A 15,588-nucleotide genomic window follows, 5' to 3' on the forward strand; every position below is an offset into this window, starting at 1 on the left:
AAACGTGGGGAATGAAGGTTGGCCTAGTGACAGATGTCAGTTGAGAGGGTGACAACTTGGTTAGAATATTATGGTTGGAAGTAAAGTGGCAGTTTTGGGGTTTTTTAGAAGGAATTTCACATTTCAATATGATAACTATCCGATTTATTGAAGACAACAGTGGACTAAAGCCAAAATTATTTTAATTTACCTGTTGTAGTAATTAGGGTTTTTTTATGTTTTTGTCGTGAATACTCAAATTTATTTCTGTCTCAAGTTGAAAAATTATGAAGTATTCAGAAAAATTATAAAAAATTCTATACTTTCATTTCCAGAAGTGATTTCTTAAGTAAGAATTCTGATGTGTTTGTTTGAAAATACTTCCAGTGTTCTTTTGTGGACTTCATGCAGAATCCCCAGGGCTGTGCTCTGGGAGATGAGCACTGACCTTGGATTCTACTCTTCTTCACCTACCAAAAGAGAGCAAATTTACCCTCATAGGTTGTCAGATAGACCTGCCTTTTTCAGTGGACTGTACCAAGGGTTTAGGCAATTATGTTAAACAGTTTTCCCCATCTTGCTCTGGCTCCGTGCTCACTGTCTAGTGGAGCACCTGAAATGACATATCAGGGCACATAAAAAGCAATGTATTGGTTTCCAGCTGCTCTATCTGTATTGTGGAGGCACAGCTCTCCTTGCCTATCTCTTTTCTGAGGTTTTATTATTCTGTTACCAATCTCCTAAGCAACCTTGAAAGAGCTACTGATGTTTTTTTTAACAAATCAATGAGTTTGCAGTGTTCAGAGGGCTTCAGAAAAATACCATGTGGAGAGGAAAAAGGCTTCCCTGTAGCGTTTAATACGACTTGGTGAGCAGCCTGTCAGCTAAGACTTGAAAAGAAAGGCAGAAGAAAACAATCAATTTAGAATGACCAGAGAGTCATAGAAAAATTCATGCATTCCTCAAGGTCCAACATTTGCTATATGTTTTACCCTGCTGTGCTCTCTAGTTAATGTTCATAGGTTTATCTTCTAATTAAGCAAAATCTTTCTATAATAAAAACAAAGTATATTTGACCATGACACCCAATATTTTCCAGACTGCAGCAGTTAAATCACCTCTTTCTCTTGGAAAGCATTTCAGCTGCAGTTGGCATCCCCAGTGGTGACATGCCTTCCTCAGTGGGTGCTTCACAGAAGTCATGGTGCTTCCTTGTGGGCGTTGTGCTGCTGGTGGCCTCCTCATTCATGGGAGAGTGAAATCAAAGCACTGAGTGGGGCTGAGGGATTGCATGTCCTGCACGGCTGTGTTCAGGTGGAGGTGCCTAGACATAGCCCCTGTGCAAATCTGGAGATGACTGAGATGATGCTAATCTCATGAAGTTCAACCAGGCCAAGTGCAGGGTCCTGCACCTGGGTCAGCACAACCCCAGGCACAAATCCAGGTTGGGGGAGAATGGCTGGAGAGCAGCCCTGAGGAACAGGACCTGGGGGTGGGAGGAGATGAGAAGCTGGACATGAGCTCTCAGTGAGGGATGGAGCCCAGAGGTGCAGTTGTGTCCTGGGCTGCATCAACAGAAGTGTGGGCAGCAGGGCCAGGGAGGGGATCCTGCCCCTCTGCTCTGCTGAAACCCCACCTGGAGAGCTGGGTCCTGCTCTGGAGCCCCCAGCACAGGAGGGACATGGAGCTGTTGGAGAGGGGCCAGAGAAGGGCCATGAAGATGATCCAAGGGCTGGAGCAGCTCTGCTCTGGAGCCAGGCTGGGAGAGCTGGGGTGTTCAGCCTGGAGAAGAGAAGGCTCCAGGGAGACCTTAGAGCACCTTCCAGTGCCTGAAGGGGCTCCAGGAAAGCTGGGGAGGGGCTTTTCATCAGGGTGGGCAGTGATAGGACATGGGGCAATCATTTTAAACTGAAAGAGGGCAGATTTAGGTTAGATATGAGGAAGAAATTCTTCACCACAAGGGTAGGAAGGCACTGGAACTGGTTGCCCAGGGCAGCTGTGGCTGCCCCATCCCTGGCAGCGTTGAAGGGCAGGTTGGATGGAGGTTGTGCAGCCTGGGCTGGTGGGAGGTGTCCCTGCCCGTGCAGAGGATTGGAACCTGATGATCTTCAGGATCCCTTCCAACCTTACCCATGCTATGGGTAAAGACTTTACCACAGACGTGTTGGTTTTCCCTTACAAATCTGCAGAATGTATCTGTGTCACCTCCCTCCTTGTTTTGCTAGGTGGGGTTTTGCATCCTGAATTAGTGGTTGATTAAATGTGCACTCGATGAATAACTTTAATGCAGAAAAGTAAGTTCTTGTTCTTCAAAATTATCAGTGCTCAACACTTAAAATGCTGAGCTGCTCCTTCTATCAGTTCTGTAAAACAGAAGTATATCAGAAATGAAGTAACAAGCCACCCCAATATTTATTCTTGCTTCCATTCTTACTTTTGAGGGTTTTACGAGCAAACTTATTTGTAGTGTTTGTAAGTGAGGGGAGATTTGGTGCTTTTTCTTTGATTTGTTAAAGTGTTTTACCAGTCGCCTCATTCAATGTCAATACAAAATGAGGGGTTTAATGACAGATGAATTCAATAATCCTGTAGTACTTGTTATGGTTAATTCGGTTAGGTAAGTTTGTTTGAATTTTTGTAGCATATGGAATAGCATAAAACATTCCAGTGATGTCCATTGACATCCTAGTCCTTGCAGAAGACTGGGAGTTCTGTAGTATATAAAGCACTTCAGAAATGGAAAAAAAAGAAGTGGTATTTCAGATCAGAAGACAGATGTAAGAGCAGCACGTCAGTAAGTCCTGGAGAGGAGTATTTCCGTGCTGAACACTGGGTGAAAAGGTCCATTTTTTGCAGAGGTTTACAGGGCTTTTTTTGGTTGCAAATAATTTTCCCAGGCTGACCCAAGGGAGCTGATTCAGATGGTGACAAAGCACGTGGCTCAGCGTGGTGACACAGAGTGGCCTGAAGAAGTCCCAGCCTTGGTGGAGCAGCTGCACTACTACAACGAGCGGCTGCTGGATTTCACTCAGGCTCAGATCCTGCAAGGGCTTGGCAAAGGAGTGGATGTGCAGAGGTTTACAGCAGATGGGCAGTACAAGAGAGAAACAATACTAGGACTGGCAGAGTAAGTAATGGCTGTTATGTTTATTTCTTTTTTTATAAATGGGATGACTTGAAGCTTGAAATCAGGAAAGTAAATGGAAAGTGGTGCTGACCTTTAGAGGGGCTTTAGATATTTACACTGTGATGCTGCTACACTTGGAGCCTTTTCTACTCAGCCACCCCACTGAAATGAAATGTTGCTCAAATGAATGGATCAATAACTTCTAATGGAAGCTATAACACTTGGTTTATTAACTGCTAATATTAAAGTTAATCAGGGATTACTGAAATCAGGGCATAGGTGTATCTGATCCTTTCATTTCATGTAAACCTGCCTTATCAATCTATTAGGGTTTGCCCCTGCAGCAAAGTTTGTAATGAACTATAATTTAAAGAAAAAAAGCTTAATAAACTGTATTTTATTTTTAGCAATTCAGTAAAAGCTTCTGTATATCACAGTATTTTCCCCCTGTAGTCCTTTGGAAGTACTGAAGCCTTCACTGTCCATGTGCTGGTATTTAAAATGCAGTTGTCTCACCTTTCAGTTATCCAGAATAGAAAAAGAAGATAAAAGATAGTGCTGTCTTATCAGTTTGAAAACACCTGTAATTAACAGCTGCATGCAGGTACTTTAAGCTATGACAAGTCATGAATCTACTTGAACTATGTGTTCTGAAGACAGTCACAGTTGAACAGCTGCAAAGTTGTCAGAGTTCTGATCAGTAAGATGTTTTAATACAATTTTAAACCTAATTTAAAACTGATCTGTGCATACACCTTTTGAAGAACATAATTAGATGCTTCCAGGTGTCCACTTCTACAGTCACAGAATCATAATGGTCAGGGTTGGAGGGGACCTCTGGAGACAGTTGAATGCAACCCCCCTGGAGCAGCTCACACAGGAACCCGGAGAGGTCTTGAAAGTCTCCAGAGAAGGAGACTCCACCACCTCTCTGTCAGGGCTCCGGGGCTCTGTCACCCTCACAGTGAAGTAGCTTCTTCTCACGTTGAGGTGGAACTTCCTGTGTTCCAGTTTGTGTCCATTGCCCCTTGCCCTCTCACAGGGCACCACTGAAAAGAATCTGGACCCTTCTTGACACCCACCCTTCAGATGTTTATAGACATGCATAAGATCCCCTCCCAGTTTTCTGCAGACTAAACAGCCCCAGGTCACAGCTACAATTCCAATCCGTTAGTAAAAAAACATGGATAGAAAATGCTGCATAAGAGCAGGGAACTATTAGAGAGAGTCCAGGGGATGGCAACAAAGGTGATGGGGGCTGGAGCATCTCCCTGCTGAGGAAAGGCTGAGAGAGCTGGGACTGCTCAGCCTGGAGAAGAGAAGGCTGAGGACAGACCTGATCAATGCCCCCAAGTATCTCAGGGTGGGTGCAGGAGGATGGAGCCAGACTCTGCTCAGCAGTGCGCAGGGACAGGACCAGGGGCAACGGGCATAGGCTGGAACGTGGGAAGTGCCCCTGAAATATGAGGGGAAACTTCTTGACTCTGAGGGTGGCAGAGCCCTGGGACAGGCTGCCCAGGGAGGGGGTGGAGTCCCCTTCTCTGGAGATATTCAACCACCCCTGGATGCAGCCTTGGGTGATGTGCTCCTGGGGATCCTGCTTTAGAGGGGAGTTGGGCTGGATGGTCTCTAGAGCTGCCTTCCAACTCGGCCAGTTCTGTGATTCCATGAACAGTAACTAGTTCCTGCATCTGTGGAGTCTGTATCTGTATGGATTGTGGCACTGCCTTCATGGAAACAGCCTGTAAGCATCTTTCAGTGTTTCCATTGGAGTTACCTGTTGTGTACCCACTGTTCAGTGATCACATCTCTTATCAGGACATGTCACTAGGTGACTGTAACATCTTGATGATTATCTACAGCAACTTCAATGCCAAAGTCCTTCTGTTGTTACAGATACTATTTTGCATGCAGCCTGCTTCTTTGCATTCTCATCTAAGAGTCCTTTAGATACTGTCTTTCATAACAATAAAATAGGAAGAGAAGGTTCCTTACACAAAGTAGAGATTGAAGCACAATATGAAAGGATTAATGAACATCAGGCTTCCTAGCATGTGGATGAGAGTGGTAGTTCTCTATTAGGCATTTGCAAATATCCAATTAATTAGTTGTTCAGCTTTCAGCTTCCTTGCTTTAATCTTCTTGTTTGGCTCTTAATCTGCATTTTCTATTGAAAATAATGTGCAAATTCAATATAATTGTGTAGCTCATTTCTTCTTAATTTTGAATTATCATTAAATGCTTCATGTTTTGAATCTTTCATGAAGTGTTGTTTGCAGGAACAACACCTGGAAGAGATGGTATCTTACAGAACAGATTTGTACTAGGATGATCAACTTGTTTGCTAAAACTACTTAACAAATAGTTGTCAATTTTATCTTCTGTATTTGGTGTCTTGTCATTAGACCTTATTATGCATTATTTATCAAACATTTAAAGATCTGGATGCCTCACAAACTTAATCAAGGTTACTTTTCAGGCAGTTTACAATTTATTAAGTCAAAATTGAGCCAGCACATGTCTGGGAAGGAATTAGGGAAATTAGAGTAAGCCTGTATGGGAACTCCTGAATGATTAGCTGAAGTCCCGTGGAGCTTCAGGCCAACCATGGTGTATAAGCTTTCTGAATGATTTATTTTACTTGAGGCCAGCTTTTGGGTGGCTTTTTTTTCAGTAACCTTCTCTGTGGTCTTCAGCCCATCACTATTTCCTTTAAACTGTTGAAATCAGAAGTTTATTTTAGTGATTTAATACCAATTTCTTGTCTTACGTCACTGATCTAAAATACCTAATTGAGATTTTTAGATAAATCATGCAGCTATCAAACAATCTGAATTTCATAACTTAGCTTTTGCTTATTGGGTTCTCAGAATGATTTTGATGCATAGGAACTAGGTCCCTTTCCAGAAGACTAAATCAGAAGGTCCTGTGTAAAACCACTTCAAATGTATTTCAGCTCTTCTTAGTGCCATGAGCTTCTGAACCAGGTGTGTGCTTTTGTGGTTCTTCTCTGCAGCTGCTGCAGACACAGCCCTTTTGTCCTGCTGCATTGCTGCTGCAGAGCTGGACCAGCACAGCCTTCCACCTCCTTTTCCTGCTTCAGACAGGAGGGGAAGCTGGGGCACTTGGCTTAAATCTTGGTGTCACTTCTCCAACTTGTATTGTTTCCATCTTTTACTATTTTTGTTGTGAGAATGAGTGACTGGAAAAGTGAATCTTGTTTCCCCTTGCTGTGATTGAATCCAGTGGTGATTCTGGTGCTGTGTACCTGATTAATGGCAAGAGAAAATGTTGCAGACAACAGTTGTGGATGAACATGTGCACTACATGGTACAGCAGAGGATTCAGGGAACAGGAGACAAAAAAACCCAAACCTCTGAGGTGCCAAATGTGTGTTTCTATGAGATTGGAGATGGCCAGCAAATTCCCAGCTGAGCATTGCTCCACAGCCATGTGTGTGGATAGCTTGGAGCAGTGTGCTAGCAGACAGGCTGGCTGGCTCAGAACCCTCCTCAAGAGCTGCTTCTGAACTTGCTTTTGCACCAATTCTGGTGCAGCAGCACAGAGGAAACACATCAGCTTGGGCCTGCACAGCAGCCTTCAGTGGGCATTCCCCTGGCAGTTCTAAGGCTCACAAAGGTAGGCAATTAGGGCTGGGTGTGAAAAAGGATGTGTAGAATAAAGTTAAAGGGTGCTTTACCAGATAGTGGCACTTTTTTTTTTTTTTTTAACTTTCTGTTGTGTAGCAACTATTTGTTCTTGTCTTGTCTCTGTTATCTTAACAATGAATAGCTTGTTACTGTTCTTCATCTGTAAGGTATCATTTCCTTAGAGTTCCATTGTCTTATGCTGTCACTGCATGTCACTGTTAAGACAGTGAGACTTAGAAATTGACAGTGGGGAGTGGATCCCACTAGCTCCAAGAGCTGTTCCTGATTTGTGTGATTTGCTGTGAAACTAAAGCAGCATCTTCTTTCTCTTTCACTGAATCATAGGATCACAGGTGTTTGAGGTTGGAGGTCACAGAATCATAGAACAGTTTAGATGGGAAGGGACCCTTAAAGGTCTAGTCCAAGCCCCCTGCAATAAGCAGAGACATCTTCAACTATATCAGGCTGGTTAGAGACATCCATCCTGGTGTTAATGTTTCCAGGGATGGGGTACTTACTACCTCTCTGGGCAGCCTGTGCCAGTGTTTCACCACTCTCACAGTCAAGAATTTCTTCCTTATGTCCAGTCCAAATCTACCCTCTTCCAGTTTGAAACCATTATGTGTCACTTCAGGCCCTACTAAAAAGTCTGTCCCCATCTTTATATATTGAAAGACAGCAGTAAGGTTTTCCCTGGAGCCTTCTCTTCTCCAGGCTGAACACCACACCTCTCTCAGCCTTTCCTCATACCAGAGCTGCTTCAGTCCAAGGATCATCTTCCTGGCCCTTCTCTGGCCCCTCTCCAACAGCTCCATGACCCTCCTGTGCTGAGGGCTCCAGAGCTGGACACAGCTTTCCAGGTGGGGTCTGAGCAGAGCAGGGTAGATCATTGATCCACAAAGGTCCAACCCCACTACTCAAGCAAGACCACCTAGAACCAGTTGCCCAAGACTGGGTCCAGTATGCTTTTGATTATCTCCAAGGATCTAGTGTTTCCTGATGTTCAGAGGAAACCTGTTGTGTTTCAGTTTGTTCCCATGTCCTCTGGTCCTGTCACTGGGCACCACTGAAAGAGCCCAGCACCATCCCCTCTGCACCCTCCCTTCAGGTATTTAGGTACATTGCTGAGATTCCCCTGAGCCTTCTGTTCTCTCAGCTGAGCAGTCGCAGCTCTTTTAGCCTCTCCTCACAGGAGTGATGCTCCAGTCCCCTCATCCTCTCTGTGGCCTTTCACTGGCCTCTCTCCAGCAGTTCATCATTCATTTCTGCACTGCTCACCAATTTCAGAAGTTGGCATAGTATGTACTTTTTTTAAGTAGATCATTCCTAAAGATCATATTTTTTCTTCTGTCAAGATACTCTGCATGAGTTGATGAGACAAGGGAAGTAATGCATTGTCCTTTTGGGGTTTTTTGTTATTTTGGGGGGGGATTTTTTGCTAATTAATGAAAGTGTTGAGATGAGTGTTGAGGACTTGGCCTGCAGAATGCTGCCATTAACCTCATCACCTCCCATCTACCTCTTCCCAAATACCCTGCTACCTTCCCCTTAGCCAGTGCCATTACTCTCTGTGCAGTTCTTGCGTGGATCTTCACCTTCCCTTGAACCAGAAATCCCCTTGGTGACAGCACATCAGATGGTTTCTGGAAAGTGTGAAGGACTGTCAGTTTACACGTGCTGTGATTTGGCAGCAGCTGCTCTGTGTCTCTGGTTAAAAAAAGAGCTGCTGAATGACAACCTGCACAAACTGGGGCTGCTAATCTGGACCTTACAATGTGCTGTTGTCATGGCACTTCTCCTTCATGTTGGAAAATAGGATAGAGCATCTGCCTTAAAAAGATTCCAGGACTCTTAGTGAGTATTTTGGAATAAGTTTAGATCAATCCTCATCTCAGACATACCTCACTGCTTCCTGGGTTAACAAGGTTGCTTTGTGTACTGAGCCTAGTTACAAGAGGTTAGGCACAGGACACCTTGCTGTTCAGGAAAATCAGAGGGAAGGTGCTGGGGATATTGGAATAGAGAGACAGGACATCTGGGACCTTTCGTTTTGTTTTTTTTTTTTTTCCTTCTAATATTAATGCTTGTGTTCTGCCTCCTTTAATTTGCATACATGATATTCAGTGTAAAATGCCTAATGTTTTTCAGGGTTTATTGTAACTAAGAGTGATTACAAGAGGGTTGTGGGTTATTTGCCCATTTTTTGTTTGTTTATTTGTGGGTTTTTTGGTGGTTTTTTTGGTTTTTTTTTTAAATTATTAGAGCAATAATTACAATGCAAAGGCTGTTCTGATAGGTACTTTTGAAGATTATTACACATTATATTCTTTCTTGATATTTTGCTTTTCTACACTGCATGGAATAAGAGAATTACAGAAAGGGTTTGGGTTGGAGGGGACCTTAAAGACCACCTAGTTCCAACCCCCTGCATGGGCAGGGACACCTCCCACCAGCCCAGGCTGCTCCAAGCCCCATCCAACCTGCCCTTCAACACTGCCAGGGATGGGGCAGCCACAGCTTCTCTGGGCAACCACCTTCACAGCAAAGAATTTCTTCCTCATGTCTCACCTCAATCTCCCCTCTTGCAGTTTAATCCACCCCTCCTTGTCCTCTCACCACGAGCCCTTGTAAACAGCCTCTCCCCAGCTTTCCTGGAGCCCCTTCAGGCACTGGTTCCTATACCAGCCAAAACCCATGACTCTTGTGTGTCCATTTCAGCCTTACGAGCTGCAGTGGATAGTAAAAATTAATACCAAGTTAACTTCAGGCTTTCATTACTTAACAGATTCCCCATCTATTATGTTAAAGGGATATACACTAATAGAAAACCAACTTTTAATATTTCTTGGACATTTACAGACTGGACCTATATATTTTCAACCCTTATTTTAACCTGCAAATACTGAGAGTTTCTGTGAATGTCTAGGAAAAGCTTTGAGGAGCTCCATCCTGCTTGTGCTGGAAACAGGTGTTGGGAATAAATCCCTTGGATGGGAACTGTGGCACATGACATCCTTCTCCACTTTGTAATTGCAATGAAATGAAAACTGAAGGCTTTGCTTTAGCACCAAGATTGAGCAGAAACTGCCATTGAGAACCCAAGTTCCTATGGAGCAGGTGCCTGTCTGTGGAAAATCTCTGTAGTATGATTAATTTTTTTTTGCCTTTTCCCTGTTCTGTTTTTGTTTCCAGTGCAGCACTGAGGATAAGCATGTGCAAGAAGAGGCACTTTGTGTACTTGCATTTAACTGTGGTCCAAACTAGTGAATAGAATCTAGCTCCTTGGCTTATGAACATTTCTAATGTCTCTAGGGGCTCAGTGTGACTTCTTTTTGTTTTCTTTCCTGTCCGTCTCTCCTCTCCAAGAACACTGGAAGAACATGTCTACAAGATTGCAGTTTCTTTGGCCCAGAGGTACAATGTTCCACTTTGGGAAGTTTATATGACCCATCTGGAATTTTTATTCACGGACAGTGGGTAAGTTGTCTCCCCTGCAAAGACACGTAGGGTTCTGCTACACAGAAACAGGTGCTCACCTATGAGAAAACTGAAGTGAATTTGGGGTAGTTTTGTGTTTTCCTACTTCTTGTGTTGTGGTAGTTAGTGATTTATTTATGTATTTATTTTTGGTCTTTTGCATGTGATACTTTTTTAACCAGCCACCAAAACAGGTGTTACAAGCAATGATAAAAGTCTGTGTGTGACTTATTATTCTTGTAAGTATCCCAGGATTTGGTTTCAGTGTTTAGGTTTCGTGGCTTGGAATGCTGAGTGTTCTTTTCCAACAGCAGCTTATTTTGTAGTTATTTTTGCAGTCCCTTGGACTATGTCCTGAAGTTGATAGTCTTTATGTAATTATTTTAAAAGAAAGTTTTGCTGTTTATTGTTCTCTCTTCCACATGACAGCAAAGGAAATAAATCTATTTGTGCTTCCCAATCATCTATTAATCTCAGTTTCAGTTTTTTATAGAGCCTTTTTTTTTTTTCTTATAGCATTTCTTTGGTACTGTTCTAGGCTGCAAGATGATGGCAGAGCAGACCTGGGGTTGGTGGGGAGCATGAAAGGGAGGGATGCTTTGCTTTTCTTTTTGTTGTGTTTTTTTTTAAAACCACCACCAACTGAACAAAACCCTGGCAAACAGCCACACTTTGACATCTTGTCAGTCAGACAAGTACATTTTGCCCACTGAAGGATAAATAAAGCCATTAGATGCAAGACAAAGCTGCTAACCTGGGTAATGCATGTGAGTGACAGTGATGGAGCCCCCTGGGTCATGCAGCAGCTCTAATCTGCTGTTCTGACAGACATGACCAAATGAGTCTAGTTTTGTTTCAAACTGTAAATAATGAAAGCAGCTTTGGCTTGCAGCAGTATTTGTGCCTCTCTTTGACATTAACTATTAATTAGAAAGCATTATAATGTTTTATAAAACATGAGGCGTAAGGAAAAAAAAAAAAGCCTGATAGATGTTGGAGCAAGATCTGAGCAGAAGAAATAACATTCTGAGATTTTCTTTGTTTCCTCCAGGAAACAGAAAAGTTCTGCCCTCTAAATTTTGATACTGCTAAATTATTTAGTGCTTTAAGCAAAATAGACAGGGTATAAACACGGCAATGCTGGGGTGAATGTCAAAGAGCCAGTTGGCTTCTCTGGGGACTGGAATATTACCTACAGAATTTTGCTGCAGTTTTCTATCATTTTCTTTGGTCTTGTCCTCCATGAGTTGGTATTCATAGAATTCTGAAACCCCTGAAGTACAAAGTAACAACCTTTTCCCCAGTGAAATTTGGAAAAGTCTTGAAAATTGATGTATAATAGCATAATATGTTGCTGAGCATTTTTTTTCCTGTCATAATCTCATGTTAAAGTTGATTGACAGCATATGCCATTTCAGTAAATTTTATGGCATGAATAATGCATGCCTTGTTGTGCATTCATTCTGAACTGAAAAAGTAGTTTATTCTAAGACTTAATCTCTTCAGCCAAATATGCAGTATTTCTATAGGCCACTTTATGCAGGGAGAAGATAGAAAGAAATGCTGCCATAGTATGTGGTAACTATTTCTTTGATTACTTGACGACAATTAAACATCTTGTTTTTCTTCTGTGCCGTGGTTTTAAGTCTGATGGAAATGGTTTAGAATTCATTTTCCCTTTTAATTCTGTGGAACTTCAGTTCTTTCTTTTGAATAATATCATTATAGAATCACAGAATGCCAGGTTGGAAGGGACCTCAAGGATCATCTGGTCCAACCTTTCTAGGTATTACTGTAGTTTACATGAGGACAAGCTGAGACTTAAAACTCCCATGTGGGGGATCTACCACTTCCCTTGGGAGACTATTCCTTTGTCTGTCTGTCCTCATGGGGAAAAATGTACCTCTTGTGTCCAGTTGGAATCTCCCCAGGAGCAACCTGTGCCTCGATTACCAAAAAATCTGTAAAATACATTTTATTATTTCAGTGACAGGAAATATTACCTTTGCCTGTCACAGAATCTGTTATTCCAGAATCTTTCTGAACAGCACAATGAATGTTCCACCTTCCCCACCACCCTGTACCCCAAAACCACATGGCAAATGTCTGTAGATCATATCAATATAGTTTTAATGTCCATTTAGCCTTTAGTTTGGACTTCAGGTATGGACAGAAAAATGTATTCAAATCACAATCTTGAAATCTGTCAGTGCTAGGTGTCTGTTTTATCTTATATAAAGAGTGAATGATGCTTTTTTTCCCCATTAATATCATACTTATTTCCATTAATATAGTAGAACACTAAACAAGGAACAAGAATTTAGAGATTGAAAATGCTTGCAAGACTTATACTACAGCAACCTAACGAGGGGGGATTCTAGATGTAAAAATAACTCAAAATAACTTCTTTTCCCCCAGAAATCAGAGGTTAATTTTAAACTGAGAGAGGATTGTGTTTGTGGTATTTGTTACAAGAAAGTCATGTTTAGAAATGAAACCAAGGCATATTTTACTGGGCTATCAAAGAGAAAAACTAACTTATATGTGGCATGTCTACATAGGGAAAATGGTATTAAGATTCCAATTGAATTATAAAGGTTTAAGGAAATCAAATGGAGTGAGAGGACATCAGATTTCCAAGTGAAATGCACTGTCAAGCATGGTGTATGGTTGGACTCTGGGGAGAGCCAGGGTGGTAGTCATCAATAGATGACTTCTCTCAGATTTTAGATAAAACTTTCAGTTGAGAAAGGTACAAACTTGAGGTGAGAGCTCCTTGATGCTTACCCATTTTTATCCCAAGTGAGGAAAAAAAGAGTGTTCGTGTTCAGCTGTCTTTTATGTAGTCAGCTGGAGGTGTCTGAGTTCATGCTGGCTATGAGCTAATGTAGTCTTTTCCAAAGGGTGAAGAAAAAGGGTTCCTGAAGCCGTGAGATTGGCTGGTGTCAACCCAAGCCTTGCTGATGTTTCCTTAAGTTCTCAGGGATGACAGTTTGAGAAGCAATGTGACAAAACTGTCAAAATCTGTTGAGCATGAGTAAATAGCATCAAATAGATGAACTGGTGGGTAAGAGCCTGTTTTGAGTGATAAAACCTCTGTTGTTAGACACAGGAAACGCTGCTTTGAATCCCACTGGAGTGTTCATGACCCTTAATCTGCATGTCCAAGCCAACAGATAACAAGATCAGGAATAAAAGAGCACCTTAGCTTATGTTTTTGGAGTGTAGCAGCTATCTAAGTATTTATGAAAGGGTATTTACTCTTTCAAAATGTCTTACAAAGTGGAACCCTGCTTAAATAAAGTATCTTCCTGTCTCCCAGGTTGTGCAGCTGAAGAGTCTTTAATGCCAAAGTCCTTTCTCAATGCAGGTTATCAACACTGGAAATAGAAGAAAGAGCACAAACCCTTGGTCTCTTTGAGACTTTGAAAACAAATCCTGAAGCCTTGCATGAGCACATGGTTAAATATGTTTACCCAACTATTGAAGGCAGAGATCACCAGAGGCTGCTTTATTATTTCACACTCCTTGAAGCTGCTGGCTGCTCAGAAGTGGTGAAACATGTTGTCAAACCTGAAACTCATATCCGGCTCCTCAAGAAGTTCAAAGCAGTTGCACCAGGTAGGGAGAGTTCCTTTTTCTCCTTTTCATAGGTGTATTTATTATTCTGTGATGTGAGTATTAACATGAGTATGCTCATCTAGTTTATACTGTCCAGGTAATTTTTTTCAGCGACCGTATCAGATGAATGGAAGTAATTCAGTAGGTTATTCATGTCTTTCTCTTTTTGCTAGTGGAAATTTAGTTTACTCTATCACAGAAAACACAAATATTTAAAACCAGGTTTCTGGTGGTAATGCAAGTTAAAAGTTCATAGTGAATTTTAAAAGAAAAATGCAGACCTCTGAGAGCTTAATTTTTACTACTGCAAGTTTAGCATGAATATGCTCAAAGAACTTGGCAGCTTACCTTTCAGAAGTCTGAATTACAAAATATATCACAAGCTTTAAGTGGTGTCTTTTTATTTCAAAGAGGATAATTTTACTTTGTGTTTTACCCATGATGTTACCTTTGATTTTGCAGAACTGCAACATGTTTTGTCCTTCTACATTATCAGACAATGCCTCTAAGGCTGAGCTGCTGGGAAGCACGCTGATACTTTCAATACTAGTTTCAATTTGCTTGTTAATCAATTAGTATCAGTATCTTGAATTTCAGTTGAATAACTCCCAACTCCAGTTTCAGAATGAAAAATATACACTGAACAGGATTACCTGCTGGGGGACTGAATTAATTGCTCAATGCTGGAACCTCATGAGTTTTAGACACTAAATTTGCTGCAGAATTTGTAGAGATTTTTGCATATGAATTCCTGTGTTGCAGGAAGAAAAAAGGCAATAATTGTTTTGGAGGGGAGGAATTAACTTCCATTCTCATTGACATGTTAAACACTCAGGTTCTGTGTTGAACAAAGAGGCAAACACATGAGGTTTCTAGGCTTTATATTAAAACAATAGTAGTTCGATTCTATATTCTCTGTGTTCTTACTTCTTTTAGAATCTGGGTTTGTTTTTTATGGGTTTTATTGCTACATAATTTTAAAATATGTTCCAGGGACTGAGAGATTTCACACACAAGTGTTACATTTACACAAACCTGTCTTGCTCCCCAGCCTTGTCAGTATGCATGATTGTAAAAGGAGATGGAGTAGCATCTTTCTAGTTCTGCAGATACTGCTTTAGTACTGATTGTTTTACACATAAATGTAGAGTTTTGAGTAGATTTAACTATTATAACTTTTCTTCCATTTGCCCCTTTCTGTCCATAGGTCTTAATTACAAAAAGCTGACAGATGAAAATGAAAACCCTCTGGAAATTCTGGAGCCCATCCTTACAAGTCAAAATATCTTATCTATTTCCAAACTGGCTCCCAAAATTCCTAAAAAAGATGGCAGCATGCTGTCACCAAGCTCTCTTTATGCTGTCTGGTTACAAAAACTTTTTTGGAATGGTGATCACCAGCTCATAAAAAAAATCCCAGAAACCATGGAGGAGTGGCTACAGGCATATGATACATGTTCAGAGTACTTGGATAGACTCTCTCCAGGGGATATTGTCACTTTTATTGATGAAATTACCTTTTCTTCAAAAGCTGTCACAAAGGTAAGCTGACATATTTGAGGAGTTTCAGGCCTCAAGTACAGCTGAATTCAGCAAGTTTTTACATTTTTTTCCATTTTCCAGCTTTTAAAGATAAGTTCATAAACCTGCCTTCCTCTGCCTGCCTCTTCTTTTTATGGCTGCCAGTGTAAAGAAAGATTTTTATTCAGCTAGAGGAGTTAAGTCTGCAGCTGA

The 15,588-nt window shown here is 41.5% G+C and overlaps 1 protein-coding gene across 1 annotated transcript in view; it reads left to right on the top strand.

The window, feature by feature from the left end:
- The window catches only part of NBAS (neuroblastoma amplified sequence), a 149,054-nt gene that overhangs the window by 82,761 nt on the left and 50,705 nt on the right, over positions 1-15,588 (top strand). Inside the window, exons 40-43 of the mRNA XM_010001742.1 lie at positions 2,877-3,106; positions 10,123-10,233; positions 13,604-13,854; positions 15,062-15,396. Coding sequence (XP_010000044.1) covers positions 2,877-3,106; positions 10,123-10,233; positions 13,604-13,854; positions 15,062-15,396 — 927 coding nt within the window. The remainder of the gene's footprint in view (positions 1-2,876; positions 3,107-10,122; positions 10,234-13,603; positions 13,855-15,061; positions 15,397-15,588) is intronic.

Source organism: Chaetura pelagica, unplaced genomic scaffold (genome assembly GCF_000747805.2).
Source record: "Chaetura pelagica isolate M959 unplaced genomic scaffold, ChaPel_1.0 scaffold77, whole genome shotgun sequence".
NCBI lineage: Eukaryota > Metazoa > Chordata > Aves > Apodiformes > Apodidae > Chaetura > Chaetura pelagica.